General features: G+C 35.3%; 1 protein-coding gene across 7 annotated transcripts in view; it reads left to right on the top strand.

The window, feature by feature from the left end:
- The window catches only part of PPP3CB (protein phosphatase 3 catalytic subunit beta), a 52,184-nt gene extending 38,786 nt beyond the window's left edge, over positions 1-13,398 (top strand). The window contains exons 11-15 of one of the 7 annotated variants that reach the window (XM_072823604.1): positions 2,249-2,275; positions 4,353-4,434; positions 5,172-5,269; positions 10,324-10,353; positions 11,776-13,398. In XM_072823604.1, the coding sequence (XP_072679705.1) occupies positions 2,249-2,275; positions 4,353-4,434; positions 5,172-5,269; positions 10,324-10,353; positions 11,776-11,954 (416 nt within the window). In that variant the 3' untranslated portion in view covers positions 11,955-13,398. Of the gene's footprint in view, positions 1-2,248; positions 2,276-4,349; positions 4,435-5,171; positions 5,270-10,323; positions 10,354-11,775 lie in introns of all 7 variants that reach the window. The other 6 variants (XM_072823603.1, XM_072823606.1, XM_072823607.1 and 3 more) reach the window with 6 other exon arrangements.
- Positions 13,399-13,550: the final 152 nt, after the last annotated feature.

The following is a 13,550-nucleotide window of genomic DNA, read 5'->3' as shown; positions in this document are numbered from 1 at the left end:
ATTGTTTATTTTTCTATATTTTATCTTTATTTCTTTTTATTTTTAACAAATTTGTATCATTATTAATAATGTTTTTTAAAGAGTATTTTAAAGAGGAATGGTGATAAGTAATGCTTTAGTCCTCTTCCTATTTAAAAAAAAAAAAATTTCCCTGTTAAGTCTACTACTTCTGATTTAGATACTTATGACTTACATGTGGATAGACATTGAATCATTTTTGGGATTCAGCCAGGAATACGTATTAAATTTTATTATAGTCCAAATGAGATTTTATGTATTTAATCAATGTTTTCCTCTCAATGATAAATTATGCTTATTTATCCACTTGTTATATCATTCTTGCTCTCCAGAGATGAATTGAGTTTGATTATTAAAGAGGCAACGTAGTTTAGTGAAAAGGGTCATTGGTCTTTGTATTTTGGAGTTACTATTATGCTAAGCTATGTAATCTTGGAGAAGTCACTTAACTTCCCAGGATCTTCTCATCCATGGTTTGAAGGAATAGAAAGGAAATAATTTTAAAAATTGGTAAGCTGTCATTTTTGACAGTGCTTCTGTGTGAAAATACACTGAGTTCCAGCTTTCAGTACTAGAAATAGATCTCCCTTTACTGCCAACATAGCAGGTGTAGTTACTCATTTCTTCACCCTTCCATACCAAGTAGTAGGAGTAGATACCTCAAGAACATTTTAATAATATGAATCTGGGAGTTTGTATGGAGTAATGAGAATGGTTTGGGGGAGACCATTGAGGAATGGAGGAAATGGGAGGAGATTAGGACAGATACTATGATGGGATAGGGAAAAGAGCTACTGGAACTGGGTTTATGTCCCTTCCTTAGTCACATTCCCATATTTCTTTCCCATAACTGTACATCTTTCCCCTTTTCCTTTCACCATGATAGCATGCTTTTCATCCTCTCCTTCCCCTTTTCCTACTCAGCAGTAGAACTAGTCTATAAGCTGGGCATGGGGAGAAATCTGATTTAGAAAGAAAACTTGGTGACATGGCTGTTGAGGCAGAATAAGAGTTTAGCTTTTCTGTGGGAAAAGGGAAAGAGCAGGAATGGAGATGTCACAGTAGCAGGAAGGAAAGAATAGATTTTGCATATTTAAGGCTGAGGTTGGGTAAAGGAATGAGACTGTCTTCTTAAGTGATGATCTTTGGTATTCTGTATTGTTTAATGTATATGTGGAGTTATTTTTAAAGGCAAAAATTTGCATAAACATATTGGATGTATAAGTGCACATAGCATTCCTTTTAGAGGTATTAATTAATCATTAAAGAGAATTTCTGAACGCTGATTTCTGTGATATTTAGAATGCATACTATTTCTTTCAGATATTTATCTTCTCTCTTGAGTTGGGTAAAGGAAATACATAATCCACATATGTTACAGTTTTACTAAACTAAAACTTTGCATTTCCTGTAATGGAATCATGTATCTCTACATTAGAATGGAAGATATGGAAAGCTCAAAAGAAACATTTCTGCTGCCTACTCTTAGAGCTATTACTTGCTTTGAAACAATCTGTTGCTATTTCTGCAAAAAGATGTCCCTCAAGCTCCCAGATTGGATTGGGAACAGAAAGCACATACTGTTGATCCTGAGTATGTGCAAAAGTTCTACAATTCAGATTCAAGAAATTATGTGTTCTTGTTATTATGGAGTGTGGGAGGCTTAGCCTTTCCGTTATTCGAAGTGGGTAAGATTTTCCACTGAGGTAGTTTATAAAGTTACCTACATTTCTCTGTATATACTTAATAGATTTTGCAGATGTTGGTGTCCTTGAAGAACCACATGAGTTTGTATATAATTTGTGTCATTACCCTTCACTTAACATACTCCTGTGGGTGACACATTTCCTTAGGGGTATCAATATAAATGTGCGATTGTTGTTTGCACAGTCTTTTATCAGTCTTATGTGTTTTCACGTGTTTTTTTTCTGTCCCTAATTTGTCTACTTTCATCAAATATTATAGTCATTCTGTCCATAATTTCTTCTGAACACATATCTTTTAAGAAATCTTTCCTTTAGAGTTCTACCCAGTGGCATCCCTCTTATTCACCAGATCCTACAGTACTACATTTTTCAAATTTCAAATATGAGGGCCTTCATTTTTCTCTTTCTTTCTTTCTACATTCATTCTTCAGTACCACTGCCAAGTTAAATCTCTATCTTTTTATTTGTCTCAACCACCTTTTCTCCATCATTCACTTCCTTTTTTCTGGACTCTCCATCTGAAGAACGGCTCATATATGGCAATAAAAAAGGTACAGACCAGACAGAGTAACATTGTTTTGAAATATGACTTCATAAGTTATCCTCATGTCCATGTAAGTTAGCTCATTCATTGAGTACTATTTATGCAGAGTCCTTTTGGGCCTTGTACAAATTTAGTGTAAGTGGTATTGGAGATAGAATTTGATGTTTTTAGAAGTCATATTCCAAGATATCTGTCTTTCTGTGCATGGAAATATTTTTCCCTCTTTTTCATTCCTCTTGTTTTAAAATTTCATTCTTTTGCTTATTTGTAATGTTTTGTACTTTTCCCTGCATGATTAGGGGTGTTTGATTGTCTGTCTTATTCCCCAGAGTAATTTTCTGTGGACATTTTCTTTAATATTATGCATGATGTGTTTGTAGACTGATTTAAAATCCTGACTTGCATACTGTTTTTATATTCCAGTGATTTTTTAAAATTTGAAATCAATATAGTTTACATATTATTCTGTTTTACAGATATATAAATTAAGGCTGAAAATATGAATGTACCTCATTGCAGCCATCCTCTCCCATCCCCACACTCCTCTTCCCCAGTCTAGCTGTTTTTAACATTCTGTCAATTTAAAAACAAAATGTTTATGTTAATTCATTCAAAGAAATCAGACTTACCTTAGGTCCTTGGACAGACCATTAATAAACTTTTTTTCTTTGTCTATAAAATGAGGAGATTAAACTTTGCAGTATCCCTAATGTCTCTTCAAATTCTAGTATTCTATGATTCTAAGACTTTTAGTGATTTTTTTGGCATCTCAAAAATAGCTATGTAGTACCTGCAATTTTGAACTTGCAAAAGCTGTAGCTTCAGTGCTCACATTACCCTTTAGAGCATCATAAACATGGCCATGGAGCCTATTTTCTCTAAAATATGTCTTGTTTTTGTCTTTGAAATTGGATTTCCTTTCTGTTTCCTTGCAGTAAGGTCCAGTCATCATCTTAGTTTTTAATTATATGGTATTTGTGGGCTGCTTGAATTTTAAATAAGTTGCTCTGGCCCAGAAGACTAATGGTTGTTGTTCAGACCTCTGTATATCCACGGCCCCTTTTAGTCTAGTCTCTTTAGCCTTTCCTTAACTTTCTCCTCAACCATGGTGCTTCTATATGTGTTTTCATCATGTTGAAGCACAGCTCTAAGGAATAAGGAACCACACTCTTGGGTCCAGAGTGATTCTAGTTGCTATATATGAGATAATGGGACTGAGATTGTTGTTCTTTCTGGAGGCCAAGGGAAGGAAGATACAACTTTGAGTTTTTCTTCAGCTGAAGATTAAGTTATTTTGATATATTCTCTTCTGTATCAGTGATAAGCAGTACAGCTAACCCTTTAAAAAGGAAACATGAGTGATCCTTTAGCCGTGTTTATTAGGGAATCTTTTCTCATTGTTCACTCTCCTTGTGTCATACTCACCTAGGGATGTAAGAGCTTGTTGTATATATTTGCATGACTTTGAGGACATTTGCTCCATGAGGTTAAGATGTTCTTTATTGTTGAAATGCTGGTATGGTCCTTAGTTCAGCGTCATCTGCACAGTAGTTATTTCATCAACCATTGTTTTTAATCCCTCTTAGAGCAAAGAACTTACTCTATCATAGTAAGATGAGATATTTCCAGCCTGCATGTCAGAGGCTTTTATAATAGTTAAACAGAAGCCTAAACAGAGTTACTACCAATTCTTATCTGTTAGTTGCATGCAGTAGGTCCTCATGAAAATTAAAGACTATAGGATTGTTAGAAATTTTTTTTTTGTCCTCTGGTTTGTGATATAAGTTGGGTTCTAGTTTCTTTCCCATTGCTGTTTTAATAATTAGCAGTAGTGTGAGAGTCATAATGTTTGTGTATTACTTTTCATTTGTATCTGTATCAGACCCCAATATTAGACCAGCGCTGAGCTAAACATTGAAGGAGTGAGAAGCTTTCTGGCATGAGTTCACCTAGTCTCCTCCATGTGAGCTGGTGGCAGAGGGTTTGGTGTTGGTTAAGATGAGCGTGGTATAGGGTAATAGAATGGTGCAAGTGTGGATGCCCTAAACTTGAGTCTCTTTTTCTATTTATTCCATTGAAAGTAGGTTCAGCTGCAGCCCGGAAAGAAATCATAAGAAACAAAATTCGAGCAATTGGCAAGATGGCAAGGGTCTTCTCTGTGCTCAGGTAATGATGTATTTTCCTGATTATTTGTTTTACAGAAATTGCTTTTATTGTACTTTGCTGTAAGCAGTGTTCTGTTTAATAGCTAAAAGCAATTTAGCAGCATTCTTCCTATAAAGAAGTTTAGTTGTACATTTAGATATTCAACAAGGGAATAACAGTCCTTTTGAAACTAGGGTTTTTGACCATTGTGAGTATTATTGTTCACTTTGAGTATGTGGTACCCTTCTGTGATGAAAGTACTAGTTCTACGCCTTGAAAACTAGAGCATGATGAGAAGGAGGGGGTACTTTTTAGAGTATTCCTGATGAACTTGCTCTTCCATATAAGAAGTTCCTTTTGCTGGAGCCACAAATTATCTTTTTAGGGTTAATTCAGGAAGGCTAGGTTTAAGGGTACATGTAAATGGGTCAGCCCTTAAAAATTTGTTTACAAAACTGGTTATATCAGATATTTGAACTTTACAGGATAGAAATACCAAATTTTCTCAATTGTATGATTCTCATTGATGATGAATGTCATCATATACTTAATAAAGCTTTTCAGGAAAAACAATAAGGCACCCACCCTCTTATCCTTTTATCCACATTTAAAATATGGAAAAATGTCTTATCTTGGAATTGAGGAAGATATGATAACAATGAATGTTATAAATTATATACATGGCCTACCTTTAGGCCCTCCTCTTTTATATTAACCATTTGTTGGAAATCTCTGTTTGTTTTATCTCTTTGCTATAGGGAGGAGAGTGAAAGTGTGCTGACACTCAAGGGCCTGACTCCCACAGGGATGTTGCCTAGTGGAGTGTTGGCTGGAGGACGGCAGACCCTGCAAAGTGGTAATGATGTTATGCAACTTGCTGTGCCTCAGATGGACTGGGGCACACCTCACTCTTTTGCTAACAATACACATAATGCATGCAGGGAATTCCTTCTGCTTTTTAGTTCCTGTCTCAGCAGCTGACATAGGTAGAATACTATATGATAGGTAGTATCTGGTTAAGAACTTGACCAGGGCAGAAAATTGATAGAATGGGTATTCCTTTCAATCGAAAATAATGGTCAGTTTCTCAGCTTTGAATGAAATGATATGGGAGCAGCTCATATCATAATGTCTAAATATTTATTTTTTTTTGTTTGTCTAATGCACCCTTTTCCTTTAAAAGCCCCAATTTCAGAATGTGAATCAAGGATATCCATATTACAAAAATGGAAATGTAATTCCATGTTTCTTATTTTTTATTTTTTTAATTTATGTAATTGTATTAGACAATGCTTATATTATCAGATACTTAATTTTAGAATTAACAATCTGCTTGAGCCCCAAAACACTACTTATGCACTTCACTTGCCAAAAGATTTGTGCAAGGTTTTGTACCCTGGTAAATGATGCCAAAGTTTGTTTTCTGTGGTGTTTGTCAAATGTTCTATGTATAATTGACTGTCTGTAACATGCTGTTTTCTTCCTCTGCAGATGTAGCTGCTTTCCTAAATCTGTCTGTCTTTCTTTAGGTTAGCTGTATGTCTGTAAAAGTATGTTAAATTAAATTACTCTATCAGACGCTTGTCTGTCTTTTGATGTAGAAGCAACTTTGTAGCACCTTGTTTTGAGGTTTGCTGCATTTGTTGCTGTACTTTGTGCATTCTGAACATGAATGTAACATTAGATATTAAGTCATTGTTATAAGGGGTTGAATTTAAATCCTGTAAGTCAAAGTTGAAAGGGTGTTATTAAGTGTGCCTTTATTTTGCATGAAAATAAAATTATACGTAAAGCATTCCTGTAATCTGGCTCATTGAATACTTTATATTTTTTAAAAAACTTATTTTTTTGGCGTAAATATTTGTGTAAATAACTGGGTTAACTTTTTGAAAGCCCAAAACAGATTAAATAGAAGAGAGTGATTTGAATGTTTTAGAGTATACACAATAACTCAAAGTCTAGATTTCTTTCCCTTGTGGTTGAAAAGCAAAAAATGTGATATAGAAAGCTTTAATTTTTATTTTACTGTAGCCACTTTTGACAGCCCTCCAAGGGTCATTGCTCTATTAAAACAGGCAGCAACAGATCTAATGTTTTCCTTAATCATGGCTAACTTTCTTTCTGGTGTTATAATTAGTGAATTTTTTAAAGCAAAAAATAAATGATTTAAACTTTTGAATAATTTTTTTATTCAGTATTTTAATTTAAGATTTTATTTATTTATTCATGAGAGACACAGAGAGACAGAGAGAGAGAGAGGCAGAGACCCAGACAGAGGGAGAAGCAGGCTCCATGCAGGGAGCCTGACGTGGGACTCGATCCCGGGTCTCCAGGATCAGGCCCTGGGCCAAAGGTGGTGCTAAACCGCTGAGCCACCTGCGCTGCCCTAAACTTTTGAATAAATTTAAATCAGACTGACTTTTCACAGCCTCATTTCACTTAGTCTCATTATAAATGCCTAAATAAATAAAATAATCTTTCTCTAGACCAATAATTTCTACTTACAGTCTATACATGTTCTATTTTATATATGTTAGTGTGTTGTCTGCTACCACTACTGGTATATGTGAGAAGTACAGCTATGTTTTAAAACAAGGTTTCCTTTTTTTTTTTTTTTTAATTAAAAAAATTGCTTTGATTTTCTTTATATTCTTTGCCCTCCATTTTTCTTATATTATGGGCTTTAGCAAATGAGCTAAAAAGAATTTTTACTAACACAAAGATCTTAAACATTCAATAAAACTAACAAAAGTAAGTGTTAATAGAAAAGGATGAACTTTAATAGTTTGAAAAATGTTTATCCTTTTCTTCTTTGTTCATAAAAGAAAAGGAAAACTGAAAGGCCTCATACTTTAATAAATCTACACTACAGTCATCACTCTATTATCCTTGGATATATTATTACTTTTACATTGTATTTACAGCAAACCTTTTAGATTTCACAATTAGTTCCTGCTAATTACATGCTTTGTTGGCAGCTTAGCTCTTCTACTCATTCTTAATTTGCATGCAGCCTGAAGCTCAGTCTTCCAACTTTGAACTCTCCCCCAACTGCAGAGAAGGTTTGAAAAACAGCTTTACTGAAGGGACTGTATTCCCAGCAGAGTGAGTTAGCAGTACAGTGCTGAGTTTAAGGGGTCTAATTTGGGCAAACTAGAAGCTAGATAGCTCCCTAGCTGTGCCAGTGATGGCTCTTGATAGTGTGGAGCAATTTCCCTAGCATAATAAGATAAACCCATTTTGAAGCACATAACAAAACTCCTAAGAAGCTGCATCTGTGTGATGTAAATTCTAATATCTCAGTCCTGTTGTCAGAAATAACTCAGAAAATAAGTCCTATTGCCTTATCAATAAGCTTAAAGTTAATTTATATTTCTTGAATGTTTTCACAAACTCCACAACTCTTTTGGAGTAGGAATTGATATATTTTATGTGCCTTTTATTTTACTCATGGAAATTTGTTTAGGAACTAGCCCTATAATGCTACTACCCTTCACCAGGACCTATGTAGCCATCTCCATTTTAGTAATGCCAAATTCTTCATCATTATTTATCCCGTGTAATATTGAGGAGCACAGTTTGTGACAGCACTGTACTCAAATTTACTAACACCGTATCAAGATGCTCTATAAAACTGAAAACAAATAGAGGAAAAATAGTGCCTTTCAATTTTTTTTTTTATTTTTTTTTTTATGATACAGAGAGAGAGAGAGAGAGAGGCAGAGACACAGGCAGAGGGAGAAGCAGGCTCCATGCACCGGGAGCCTGACGTGGGATTCGATCCTGGGTCTCCAGGATCGCGCCCTGGGCCAAAGGCAGGCGCCAAACCGCTGCGCCACCCAGGGATCCCAAATAGTGCCTTTCAGATAGAATTTTGCAATTATGAGATCTCTTTCCATCTTAATGTTTAAGCTTCAGATGACCATTTTTTCAATTTTAAACATACAAGCTTGACATGGTATGCAATTTTGAGTGTAATATGTATTTTGTATCCTGAAAAGGATTAGGAGCATTTAGAAGCTTCTAGAAAGAGCAGAGAATATAATTGACCTAAAACATGCTTTTACATATAAAATTAAAATCCATACGATTATTTCAGAAGTATGTTGTTACATTTCATAATTTGAAAAGTTTATAAATAGACTTTTAAACTACTGATGCACTCAAATAGGTACTAATTCTTACAGTGATACCAGGTTTTACTTTTAATTTATTACCATATGTAATAAAAGTTATGAAATATTTCCTATAAAATCACTTCTGTTACCACAAGCTCTTTAAAACATATTCTAATAGGCATTTATTTTTTTTCCCCATTTAATGTCTAAATTATAGAGAAAATAGTCCTTATTTTGAAGAATAGATGTTGCAGGGCTGATCAAGTAGAGGTGGGTCATTTATCCTGGTTTTCTGTCTGGGAAGATTCCAAGAGTATATTCTATGTGCACAGAGCTAGGTTTTTTAAATGGTCATCTGTACAGTGGGTGTACAATAAATGTCTGCTATTTTAATGTAGTTTAACAGTTAAGGAAAATTAATTTTTTTTTTTATTCAGTGTTCACCCTACTTTTTTGGGTTCCCAACTACCTTTACTATCTGGTTAAGATCAACAAATTTCTAATTTAGTTTATTTTAACTCCTTAGATTCATCATTTTCTTTCACATTAATAACTGCTTTGGACAAAATTTATTATTTCTAAATCTAATTGGCCTTGTAGAAGAAGCAAAATAGAAAGTATGGGACATTATTGTTATAAATATTCTGAGTGTGTGCACTTTGGGTAAAGTGGAGAATTTGCAACATTGTCAGGCAGTATTATCCTCTGCAATCTTTGATCCTGGTCCTCAATGTGAGTACTTTATACAGTTTGAACCCAGAAATGAGCCAACAGACTGATTACAAAATGTATGACTAAATAATGTTGAAATTCTCTAAATGGGCCAGAGACAAACTATATTAAGAATGCCTTTCTCACTTATATGACCTATGTGTATGTCCATATCACACAGTAATTAGGATTTATTGCCTGTAAGATCTCAGTTCTATTTGATTTCTCTCTAGTTGGTAGACAGGCTTGAAAAGATGTACAATGGCCTTTCTATCTTCACTTGAGAATCCATGTTGTTAGTGCCTGAGGCAGATTTGAGTTCATGATAAACTGAACACAAACAGCTTTTTTAAAAGGCTATAGAGGTTAATATCTTTAGATATGTGGGACACCAATGTTAGAATAGAAAGGAAGTTCCTGGTAGATGGGGTCCTTTTAGGTTACCCAAACAAAAGAGCTACGGAACTATTCTATTAGAGTAATTCATCAAGTTTACTGTCCTTAAGTTTCATTGTATCCATACCAACTTCACTTTTGCTTTGCCTTATGAATTAGAAGCAACAGGAAAAGCATTACTGACCTCTTCTAGTTTATATCTTATGGAACAACTGATAATGAGTATTGGTTCAGTTAGATGGGGGAAAAACAGAATTTTCTGTTTGACTTTTGCTACAATTTTGCCATCATAATTTCACCCTAGAGGATTTCCTTGTGATTGTGATGGATGTGATATAATAAACATGTTGAAAAATTCTAAGGCCATCAAAATACTGAATTCACAGTAGGTAATTAACACTGGAGTGTATTTGCATGGGTGCTGAGGTGTCTGTGTTTACATTAGGTCCATGTGTTCTGTGCTCTGAGCAATGTTGTCATAGTGCTGTGTGTAAACTGTGCTGTGTCAGGAATTGGGGGATTGGATGGGGCTCTCTAATATGGATACTATTTATGTTAAATTGTAAATGATGATGTAGTATGGGATACTGTGATATTTTACGTGATCATTGCCTTTTCTGCTGTACAATATGACCCTTCTCATCTCTCTCATTCATTTTGCATGCCTCTGCTCACTTCTGTACAGCCACAGTTGAGGCTATTGAGGCTGAAAAAGGTACGATCAGAGTCCTTGCGCTGGGCAGAGATCTGTGGTGTGTGGGTGGGCATCAGAGAATGTCCTGTGGGTGTGTTTTACTCCTAGTTTGCACAGCCCAAGATGAATCAGACTCACTGACTCATCAAGTTTAATAGTCACATTCCTCTCTCTTTTTTTTTTCTTTCTTCCTTTCTTTTTTTTTTTTTTTAATTACAAGGACCAATTTCCATAGTGACAATCTGGATTTTCTTTTTCTAGTATAGTGTGCAACCAGCATTCACCGTTCCGAATTCTTTAGAGTGCAGCATGTTATGCTATGTATTATAGCATTTGAAGTTGCAAAGAAAGATCTGTTCCACATTTTGCATGATTCTATGCTATTCAGATCATTTTTTTCCTAGATGAAACCCCCTCTAGATATAGGTTTGAATTGACTTTTATTCATTTTCAGTAATTCACCTGAAAGTGCAGGAGCTGTCACTATGATTTTTATTTTATATATGTATTTGCTGTTGGCTTAGCGTTTGCTAATAATATTATATTCATGTATATGATATGTTGGCCTAATATTACACATTGCTAAATGCTTTGCCACCTCAACCATTTATTTGGTTCACATGCACAGACTCTGAGTCCCAGGGATTGCACATATAAAAGCAACCAGATTATAACCAGTTATGGAAATCTTTTGTGTGCACATTTTAATAGTGGAGGAAGCATCATTATAAATGAAGTGAATGAGAAATTATAACAGTTGGAGGAGGATTGCCATTTCTTTTGATTTGGGTTTCCAAAGAACATGCAGTGAATGGCCATTGAATTAAGGAAGACATTTCCTAAAATATGAAACTGAATACTTTTTACTATCAGCCAAATACAGATATAATTCCTGGAGGCATTCCCCACCTTTTTCATTTCATCCTGGTGGTGATGGGGTGATGATACATACCTTGACCTCCAAGATAGTTCTGATCTGCTAAATTTTAATATACCGAAGCTATTAGTACAGATTTGTATGTCAAGGTTAACCTTGTTTAGCCTCCTCACTTGCCCCTACTCTTGTTGCTGCCTTACTGTGATAGTCACTGGTGATTTTAGGGTTTTTGTAGGAGATAAGTCGTATAGTAGAAGTCAGACTGAGACCCTGAGACCATTGCCTGCAGGTTAATTTTGGGGTCATGGAAGGGTTATTTTTGTGTGTTCTCTTTTTTAAAGGCTATGCTAACACTTGTCATCTATGAAGCTATCGTGTTTACATTTAGGTTTAAACATTTCACATTTTAAGGGGAAGTCTGGAGTGGGGATAGGATTCAGTTAAAGTAAGATTTAAATGTTGCTACATACAGCTAATTTCTTTCTTCTTAAAAATCATTAATTATGTTTTTGAACTCTCAGAAATGTTTTTCAATTACTGACTTATCAAATTTGCATTTTGTTAAGCAATACGAGGATTCTCTCCACCACATAGAATCTGCAGTTTTGAAGAGGCAAAGGGTTTGGATAGGATCAATGAGAGAATGCCACCCCGGAAAGATGCTGTACAGCAAGATGGTTTCAATTCTCTGAACACCGCACATGCCACTGAGAACCACGGGACTGGCAACCATAGTGCCCAGTGACCCACGGCTTCCCAGGGACTCTCACATCTCGGGCCCCAAATGGACAGATCACCCCCAGGATCTGGAGGGGTCGGCCAAGCTGACTGTAAATGTCACAGTCCCTCTGGAGAAACCATTGTGCTTTTGAGACCCCAGCCCCCTTCCTGGATGGAGGCTTGAGGGCCCTGGGACATGTTGTGATATCTGATAAGATTGGGTCATCGCTGCCAAGGTGGAGAGCAGTGAGCAAGGGGTTTGGGGCAATTTCCAGTGGAGGGCAACTACACCTCCATTTATGCTTGTGGTTCACACATTTAAGTTTACAAATGAGATTTCTTTTTCCCCTCAGTAGAATTAGATTTTGTTTTTTAACCATGACTTCAAATGCAATCCTAAGAGCTAATGTGGACTTTTTTTTTTCCCCATGAAATGTCTTTAAAGGATGAATTAGCATGGTCTTAAAAATACATTTCTGAGGTTACTAAGCTGTATTTTGAGTTATGGGCAAAATGCTGAGAAAACCCAGTTGGCATTTATACAAATGCTGACCTCAGGTCTATAGTTCTTAAATGTGGCTAATTCTGTAATATAGTCTTGGTATTTTTCAATTATGAATGCATAACCTATTTCTAGGCAGACTCTCTTACTTGAACACAAGTCCAAAAACTAATTTAGAATCTTTTTTGCCCAGATCTTTTGAAATTTACACCCCAGAGATTTAAGAAGAAAACCTCTAAATTTCAAAATTATGAAGAATTACAGAATTACTCATTTAAGGTACTTTAAAAGAAGTTTGTACATTGTCAAAGTAAATTTTAATTCAAATCATGTCTGTAAAACTTGACGTATTTTGTGTATGCATGTTTTCATTTTGCAAATATTTAATATATAGACCTATGATGTACAGGTACGACATGTATAGGTTACCTAGATGTTATGAGAAATTTTAGTTTATTGTGAGTACTCAAGTTGCTTAAATAGCCACCAGGGTGATTTGCTGCTGGCTTTCTATCATTTTTATGTTTTGATGCAAAGGAAATTTAAAAATGTTCTGGAAGTGTTTTTGATTAAGCAATGCAGCATAGAAGCAATGGTTCTGTTCATTCATTCAGATGTTAGTGGAAGCATAAAAGTCAAGATTGCATGTTGAACATTTTCTTTTGATAGTTACAGAACTGCTTGGTTAAACTAAATGGAACCATGTGCTAATTTTTCACAATTATTGACCTGTATTGATTGCCACTGTAGTTTGGTATTTCCCTTTACTTTGGTGGCCTGCTTCCCTCATGCCCTGGAATACAACTCAGAGCTCCAGGCAGCGGAACCATCTATTGTTTTGTTTGCCAGAAAGTGCACCCTGTACGGTCTCCTGTCTAAGTTGGAAATATTATGCATGTGCAGGACTATTCGAGTATTTTATAAACAGTAGCACACAATAAATTCCATGCATGGGCCGCTGCTCCTATCTCTGTGTTGGGTTTTATTTGGAAGATGTAGTCTGATTTGACCTCATGCAAATCAGAAAATCATATTAATAGAACTGGGATATAGCCTTCAGAGATGATCTCGTGGATAGTTATGGTAATTTGATGAATTAAATTCTTGTCTTCATAAATT

The sequence above is a fragment of the Canis lupus genome, chromosome 4 (assembly GCF_048164855.1).
Source record: "Canis lupus baileyi chromosome 4, mCanLup2.hap1, whole genome shotgun sequence".
Classification (NCBI taxonomy): domain Eukaryota; kingdom Metazoa; phylum Chordata; class Mammalia; order Carnivora; family Canidae; genus Canis; species Canis lupus.
Note: the sequence above shows the minus strand (reverse complement) of the source record. Positions and strands in the feature narration are given on the sequence as shown.